Here is a 9,163-nt window from a genome sequence, read left to right as displayed (position 1 = left end):
CCTTAGCCAGACTAACGAGAGGACACAGAGAGTGTGTCCAAATTAACAAAATCAGAAATGAAAAGGGAGACATAACTACAGATTCGGAGGAAATTCAAAAAATCATCAGATCTTACTATAAAAACCTATATTCAACAAAATTTGAAAATCTTCAGGAAATGGACAATTTCCTAGACAGATACCAGGTATCGAAGTTAAATCAGGAACAGATAAACCAGTTAAACAACCCCATAACTCCTAAGGAAATAGAAGCAGTCATTAAAGGTCTCCCAACCAAAAAGAGCCCAGGTCCAGACGGGTTTAGTGCAGAATTCTATCAAACCTTCATAGAAGACCTCATACCAATATTATCCAAACTATTCCACAAAATTGAAACAGATGGAGCCCTACCGAATTCCTTCTATGAAGCCACAATTACTCTTATACCTAAACCACACAAAGACACAACAAAGAAAGAGAACTTCAGACCAATTTCCCTTATGAATATCGACGCAAAAATACTCAATAAAATTCTGGCAAACCGAATTCAAGAGCACATCAAAACAATCATCCACCATGATCAAGTAGGCTTCATCCCAGGCATGCAGGGATGGTTTAATATACGGAAAACCATCAACGTGATCCATTATATAAACAAACTGAAAGAACAGAACCACATGATCATTTCATTAGATGCTGAGAAAGCATTTGACAAAATTCAACACCCCTTCATGATAAAAGTCCTGGAAAGAATAGGAATTCAAGGCCCATACCTAAACATAGTAAAAGCCATATACAGCAAACCAATTGCTAACATTAAACTAAATGGAGAGAAACTTGAAGCAATCCCACTAAAATCAGGGACTAGACAAGGCTGCCCACTCTCTCCCTACTTATTCAATATAGTTCTTGAAGTTCTAGCCAGAGCAATCAGACAACAAAAGGAGATCAAAGGGATACAGATCGGAAAAGAAGAGGTCAAAATATCACTATTTGCAGATGACATGATAGTATATTTAAGTGATCCCAAAAGTTCCACCAGAGAACTACTAAAGCTGATGAACAACTTCAGCAAAGTGGCTGGGTATAAAATTAACTCAAATAAATCAGTTGCCTTCCTCTATACAAAAGAGAAACAAGCCGAGAAAGAAATTAGGGAAACGACACCCTTCATAATAGACCCAAATAATATAAAGTACCTCGGTGTGACTTTAACCAAGCAAGTAAAAGATCTGTACAATAAGAACTTCAAGACACTGAGGAAAGAAATTGAAGAAGACCTCAGAAGATGGAAAGATCTCCCATGCTCATGGATTGGCAGGATTAATATGGTAAAAATGGCCATTTTACCAAAAGCAATCTACAGATTCAATGCAATCCCCATCAAAATACCAATCCAATTCTTCAAAGAGTTAGACAGAACAATTTGCAAATTCATCTGGAATAACAAAAAACCCAGGATAGCTAAAGCTATCCTCAACAATAAAAGGACTTCAGGGGGAATTACTATCCCTGAACTCAAGCAGTATTACAGAGCAATAGTGATAAAAACTGCATGGTATTGGTACAGAGACAGACAGATAGACCAATGGAATAGAATTGAAGACCCAGAAATGAACCCACACACCTATGGTCACTTGATTTTTGACAAAGGAGCCAAAACCATCCAATGGAAAAAAGATAGCATTTTCAGCAAATGGTGCTGGTTCAACTGGAGGGCAACATGTAGAAGAATGCAGATCGATCCATCCTTATCACCCTGTACAAAGCTTAAGTCCAAGTGGATCAAGGACCTCCACATCAAACCAGACACACTCAAACTAATAGAAGAAAAACTAGGGAAGCATCTGGAACACATGGGCACTGGAAAAAATTTCCTGAACAAAACACCAATGGCTTACGCTCTAAGATCAAGAATCGACAAATGGGATCTCATAAAACTGCAAAGCTTCTGTAAGGCAAAGGACACTGTGGTTAGGACAAAACGGCAACCAACAGATTGGGAAAAGATCTTTACCAATCCTACAACAGATAGAGGCCTTATTTCCAAAATATACAAAGAACTCAAGAAGTTAGACCGCAGGGAAACAAATAACCCTATTAAAAAATGGGGTTCAGAGCTAAACAAAGAATTCACAGCTGAGGAATGCCGAATGGCTGAGAAACACCTAAAGAAATGTTCAACATCTTTAGTCATAAGGGAAATGCAAATCAAAACAACCCTGAGATTTCACCTCACACCAGTGCGATTGGCTAAGATCAAAAACTCAGGTGACAGCAGATGCTGGCGAGGATGTGGAGAAAGAGGAACACTCCTCCATTGTTGGTGGGATTGCAGACTGGTAAAACCATTCTGGAAATCAGTCTGGAGGTTCCTCAGAAAATTGGACATTGAACTGCCTGAGGATCCAGCTATACCTCTCTTGGGCATATACCCAAAAGATGCCTCAACATATAAAAGAGACACGTGCTCCACTATGTTCATCGCAGCCTTATTTATAATAGCCAGAAAATGGAAAGAACCCAGATGCCCTTCAACAGAGGAATGGATACAGAAAATGTGGTACATCTACACAATGGAATATTACTCAGCTATCAAAAACAACGAGTTTATGAAATTCGTAGGCAAATGGTTGGAACTGGAAAATATCATCCTGAGTGAGCTAACCCAATCACAGAAAGACATACATGGTATGCACTCATTGATAAGTGGCTATTAGCCCAAATGCTTGAATTACCCTAGATCCCTAGAACAAACGAAACTCAAGACGGATGATCAAAATGTGAATGCTTCACTCCTTCTTTAAATGAGGAAAAAGAATACCCTTGGCAGGGAAGGGAGAGGCAAAGATTAAAACAGAGACTGAAGGAACACCCATTCAGAGCCTGCCCCACATGTGGCCCATACATATACAGCCACCCAATTAGACAAGATGGATGAAGCAAAGAAGTGCAGACCGACAGGAGCCGGATGTAGATCGCTCCTGAGAGACACAGCCAGAATACAGCAAATATAGAGGCGAATGCCAGCAGCAAACCACTGAACTGAGACTAGGTCCCCTATTGAAGGAATCAGAGAAAGAACTGGAAGAGCTTGAAGGGGCTCGAGACCCCAAAAGTACAACAATGCCAAGCAACCAGAGCTTCCAGGGACTAAGCCACTACCTAAAGACTATACATGGACTGACCCTGGACTCTGACCCCATAGGTAGCAATGAATATCCTAGTAAGAGCACCAGTGGAAGGGGAAGCCCTGGGTCCTGCTAAGATTGAACCCCCAGTGAACTAGTCTATGGGGGGAGGGCGGCAATGGGGGGAGGGTTGGGAGGGGAACACCCATAAGGAAGGGGAGGGGGGAGGGGGATGTTTGCCCGGAAACCGGGAAAGGGAATAACACTCGAAATGTATATAAGAAATACTCAAGTTAATAAAAAAAAAAAAGAAAAAAAAAAAAAAAGAAATTACTCAGCTATTTTTGAAGTTACATATATAGCTCAGAATTATCCTTCTTTCTTCAGAAAATAAAATCTACAATATAAAATAAAGTGGTATAAGGAAAATGAGAAATTAAGGCTTACTTTCATTTAAGAAGATGTCAAATTTGATCTTTAAAGCATATTTTCATATTTTTAAATTTTGTAATTCATGTGTTCAAACATATCTTAAATTCAGCTGTGCACCTGTAGTTAAAAGTTTAACTTTCAGGAAGGGACAGGAGGGAGAGGGAGAGAAGCCAGGGCAGGTGACGTTAAGATTCCGCTCTGTGTATTTACAGGTTGTTACTAATGTTCTTAAGGCATGGATGGCACTGGGCTAAGTGGAACTGGCACTTAGGTGGGCAATTATATCTTACCAATTGCGTCAAAGATTATTGTGTGTTCTTTTTTGTGACGGTTTGAGTGTACGAAAGTGTGTGGGGACTGGAGACACTGGGCCGAGGTGGAGTTGGGATGTGCTTCAGCCAAGATATCTAGCAGATATCTTGGAGCACTGAGGTGTCAGACCTAGCGAGGTAAAAGACAACCTTATTTTTTTATTTTTTATATTTTACAACAGACGGTGAACCAACCTGTGGGCTAGAATCCACTAGCAATCCTAAGAATTGAGAGAAAGTTTTATTTTCTAAGTAAGAGGAGGCCGGCACCATGTTAAGTCATGTGATCTCTCAAGCACGTGGAATTTAAACAAAGAAACAGGGAAGCAGCACAGGTGGGCAGGCCATAAGTCCCCTCTTGTGTAATAAGTAATGGCAGATCAGAGAGTTAGAGATTAAAAGCTGCTTTTTAAAGAAAGTTGTTTAGAAAGTCTTTCAGAATACTCATATTCCTTCTAACGTGGGCTCCATGGGAATTTTGGGTTGAAATCCTAGTTAGACAAGCTACTTCTTAATGACAGGTATCATTAAAAGGTGATTAAGTTTGTTTTTAGGAAGAAGAGAATAAAGAGATACCTGAATCACATGGGAATTTTCACCCATGGTTCAGAACTTAGATAGAGAAAAATTAGTCACTAACTCCAAGTAGAGTTGTGATAACTGTCTGTAACACTAAGCAGAGTAAATGCAGCCATATATTATAGAAGTTATTAAGGTTAAAGAAAAATCTGTGGCTCCGGGTAGAGAACTTAACAGATTGATATATTTGGGCTAAATTCCTGGTTTGATAAGTTGTTTATTGGTATTAGAATGGATAGAAAGTGTTTAAGTTTGTTTTAAGGAGAGTAAAGAGATTACCTGAATCACGTGGGGATTTTCACCCACAGTTCAGACCTTAGATAGGGAAAAATTAGTCAGTAACTCCAAGTAGAGAGTTGTGATAAATGTCTGTAACACAAGGCAGAGTGAATGCAGACATATATGATAGAAGTATTAAGGGTAAATAAAAATCTGTGGCTCCAAGTAGAGCTTAACAGATGGATATATATATATACATATATATATACATATATATATTATTAAGGTTAAAGAAAAATCTGTGGCTCTGGGTACAGAGCTTAACAGATTGAGATATTTTGGGCAAAAGTCCTGGTTTGATATGTTGCTTATTGATATTGGAATTGATAGAAGGTATTGGGTTTGTTTATGAATCACCCCGCCAAAGGCAATATGGCTTGTCGATACTGGCAAGCGAGGGTTTGTGGTTACTTTTGAACAAGAAGCTCAGATTCTCTTAACGTGGGCTCCACGGGAATTTTGGGTTCATATCCTGATATCATAGAGTACAAAAGCCTATCAAGTTCATTGTTTAGCTTACTTCCTTTTCTTAAAAAATTGTTTAATCTTCATAATGGGTGTGACTTTGAGTTTTATGGTTATATTACTACTCTGGGAGTAAATGCAAGATACAAGCTTTTCTGGTTACAGACTAAGGAACAAAGTATTTTGGGAAAAAGATTTTGCCTTTGTGTTTTTAAAAAGTGTGATTAGGCTCTGGAAACCTCAACGAGTCATACTGATCAGATTTGATAGAAGCAGACTGCCTGAAAAAATTGATTCAAGGGAAGCAAACAAAAAGATATCTGGATTCTAAACTTTTGTCTTGAGACAGTGTGCCTACTTGGATTCCTGGTCTCAAGGACTTGCAGTTGGGTCCAATCAGGACACATCGGCTACAGCATTTGCCTCATTCTTCCTACCCCTTACTGCCAAGGTTATCTCAACGCCCATGTACAGCTTGAAGAAGTTATAGAGGAGTCATCACTCCAATTCCCTGGACCTTTGGGAGGCTGAAAGTGGTTATTTTAAAGTTATTGGTTGTAATTTAACAGGGAGGAATTAGCTAGATTGAGTTATACAGTCATAATCTCATTTGGTAACTAAGCTAAAATCGTATCTCTGCTTTGGTATAGAATTTTTTGGACAAAGTTTAATAGTACAAGGTTTAGAACCAGTCCTTCTATTGATGTCATTACAAACTTCTGAGTTGATTACACATGTGAGTTAAGGGCCAAGTAGCAAATATATTGCTGACTTTGTGAGAGTACTTTCAAGATAATATTAAGATATAAAGATAACAGTCCAGATTGTCTTGTATAGATAGGTAGTTTTCAAAAATATCAGAAATCCATAAAATTTGAGATTTAAAGTTATTTATCCTAACAGTTCCCCTTTGGCAGAGTTAATGAAGAATGTGAACATCCCTACCTCCAGCTGAGGCAATACTTTGTGGCTAGGCAGCCACTGGACAAAACTGCCTGTTTCATCTGCAGACTAATGCTGTCCAGAAAAGGATGAATTATGTAGAATAGTTGACTGATAAACTCTGACAAGACAGGATGATCAGTCCTTCAAAAAGTCCTTCAAAATCTGTGTTTCAACAGTCTGTCAGTTAATTTTGGGCCAGAAGGCTGAAGACTTGCACCACATGTTGCTAACAGGGGACTGTGCTAGTGGAGATTTGTCTCTACAACCTCTCAGTTCTGGAAGTTGTGTTAGGCTTCCTATGTGTATAGATATTTGGTCATTCTCAGATTTCTGATGAGGTGGAAGACTGATTATAGTCTCATAGCCTATCAGGCTGTTTAACTCTAAAATTACATATTTTATTAGATAGTTATCAGATAGTATACAAGGTAGCCAAGATATAATATAGATTTTAAGCCTTTCTTAAGCTGGAATGGATAACTAAATGTTCTGTTTAACTGATAAAGTAATGGACTGGGTATTGAGTATATCATATGTTTTATAAATTGTAGAATGGTAATAATTGTACTCAGTTTATATATATAAGTGAAAAGGCCTTTTGACTGGACAAAAAGGGGGAAATTTTGTGGTTTGCCCTGGAGTTATCTGTATTTTGATGCTAATTCCACTGCCCCAAGGACAGCTGCCTAGTCACATACTCAGGACTCAGGTGACTTCACCAGAACCACCTCCCCATTGAATTTGTAAAGTACAGGTGAGGGGCAGGTACAGGATAGAAGGAGGCCTGTCATTGGAGGAGAAGGAAGGATGGGCGGGAGAGAAGTTTGAAGGAAGAGGAGGAGACTGGAACAGAAAGGAGGAAGACAGGAGAGAGAGAGAGAAGTCATGCAGGTGATGGCTGTGTGTATTTACAGGTTGTTATTAATGCTCTTACGGCATGGATGGTACTGGGCTTTGTATGTTTAGGTGGGCAGTTATATCTTACCAATTGGGTCCAAAAAAAAAAAAGAAAGAAAAGAGTTTAACTTTCAAACTTTTACTGAAAATAACAGATATTGACCAAAGAGTTTATTAATAAAACCACTAAAAATTTAGGGCCAAGACAAAATAGTGTTGCTAAAAGCTAAAAATGAATGTAATTAGATTACGCCTTAAGTTATTTAAAGGTGCATGTCACACCTCCTCTGTTATAGTCAGAAGACAACATGGAGGTGCTCTCCTCACACTACGTTGGGTTCAGGGAGTGAATGCTCTTGCTATTCTGTGGCAAAAACCTCTAACCACTATACCTTCTCTACAAGCTCTAAAAATCTAATTCAGTTGCCAGTTGGAAGCAAATTTAAAATATTTCAATTTTGTTCCATTTACTGACTCAGGTTAACAAGGGAGCATGTCTGGAAAATGAGAATTTTGAGTCAGCTATACAATTCAGTGGTTCATCAAAATTAAAATACAATACTATTAGAAACCTGAAACACTATAGAGAAGCAAAACCATAACTAACATTAATAAGCTATCCCACCAAGCTTTCCGTTTCGACATTGGACTGATATCATGGCCCTCACTACATGCTCCTGTTCTGTTGAGTCCAAGATCATTCTGAAGGCTTCTGTCATAAGCTCCCCCTGAGCCAGATTTGGTGTGAGTTTGGACTTGTGACTGTCTGTTCCTCCTTTTCGAAATGACAACCTTGGAGTTGGTGTGCTGAACTTTCACACGAGTGCCGGAAATACTGCATAGGAAAATAGTTCATATCACATTCTTTTCCTAAATGACACCCAAACTTGAATTTTAACAATTGCTTTAAGAATAGATGGGATTTCCCACTAAATAATCTTTTACCAGTCAAAATATTTCAGAAAAAAACTATTATAATTTTGAGTTTAAATTAGTACAATTAGTTCTGACAATTCAAAGGTGATTTTTTTCCACGAGTCATATACTTTTTATTAGATAACATTGAAAAAAATGATTTTAGTATTTATAGATGTACATAAAAGTTTTAGAAAACTTAACATGATTATATTATTTATAACTTAAGTGAAAACAATGATACATGTTATATATTTTATTTTTTATTAAAAAACATGGCAAACTGATCATAATTTTCACTTCCCTAAATTTCTCCTAGGTCTTATCAGCTCCCTACAAAGGCAACTACATGCCTTTTCTTTCTATTTCTTTGTGAAAGGCAAGAAACAAAACAGACTGAGAAACATATGTACACACATTCACAAAATCAGAAACCAAAAAAATACAAGCAAAAATACAAGTAAGAAAAAAGTGTCTAAACAGACTGAGCAGCCTAATATCCCAGATAGACCTCCATTCTCTTGCCGCCTCTCTGCCCAACTTCATCAGATCTGCTGAGCCTGAAACAGACAGGTAAAGTTCCCTCCCCCCACCCATCTTCCTTGCTTTCTAAGTCCTCTGGAGTAAGCCCAGCTGCACTGAGCAGCCTGTTATCCCAAGGGAACATCCATTCTCCCCCAATCTCTCTGCCCACCTTCATCAGATCTGCAGCTGCTTAACCACACAGACCGTGCAGATCTGGAACCATACAATCCAAGGATATTGATCAGAGGTCTGCCACACCAGGATTATTGGATTTAACCCCCCCCCCCAATACCTACTATAAAAGATTCATCAAGGGACCAAAGCCATACACATAGATAAAAGCCAGATGGATAGGACATAATTAACAAAAGCCAGGCCAGGCCAATATGACAAGCACAGATACCCTTCTACAGCAAGCCACAAATATCTTACCACAAATGAAGCACAAGAAAATGACCTTTGATTCAATATTATAAAGATGACAGAGTCCTTTAAAGAGGAAATGAATAAATTCAGTAAAGAAATGTAGAAAGAGGTGGCTCATGGGTTAAGAGCACTGGTTGCTCTTCCAGAGTTCCTGAGTTCAAATCCCAGCAACCACATGGTGGCTCACAACCATCTGTAATGGGATCTGATGCCCTCTTCTGGTATACAGTATACTCATATAAATGAAATAAATCTTTTTAAAAAAAATATAGGAAAATA

The 9,163-nt window shown here is 38.4% G+C and overlaps 1 protein-coding gene across 1 annotated transcript in view; it reads right to left on the bottom strand.

The window, feature by feature from the left end:
• Positions 1-3,444: 3,444 nt before the first annotated feature.
• Positions 3,445-9,163, bottom strand: part of LOC102549174 (ankyrin repeat domain-containing protein 26-like) — a 57,346-nt gene continuing 51,627 nt past the window's right edge. The window contains exon 13 of the mRNA XM_087591895.1: positions 3,445-7,853. Coding sequence (XP_087448021.1) covers positions 7,583-7,853 — 271 coding nt within the window. The 3' untranslated portion in view covers positions 3,445-7,582. The remainder of the gene's footprint in view (positions 7,854-9,163) is intronic.

This window comes from Rattus norvegicus, chromosome 17, assembly GCF_021556685.1.
Source record: "Rattus norvegicus strain SHRSP/BbbUtx chromosome 17, alternate assembly SHRSP_T2T, whole genome shotgun sequence".
NCBI classification, from domain to species: Eukaryota; Metazoa; Chordata; class Mammalia; order Rodentia; family Muridae; genus Rattus; species Rattus norvegicus.
This window is presented reverse-complemented; position numbering and strand designations above follow the sequence as displayed.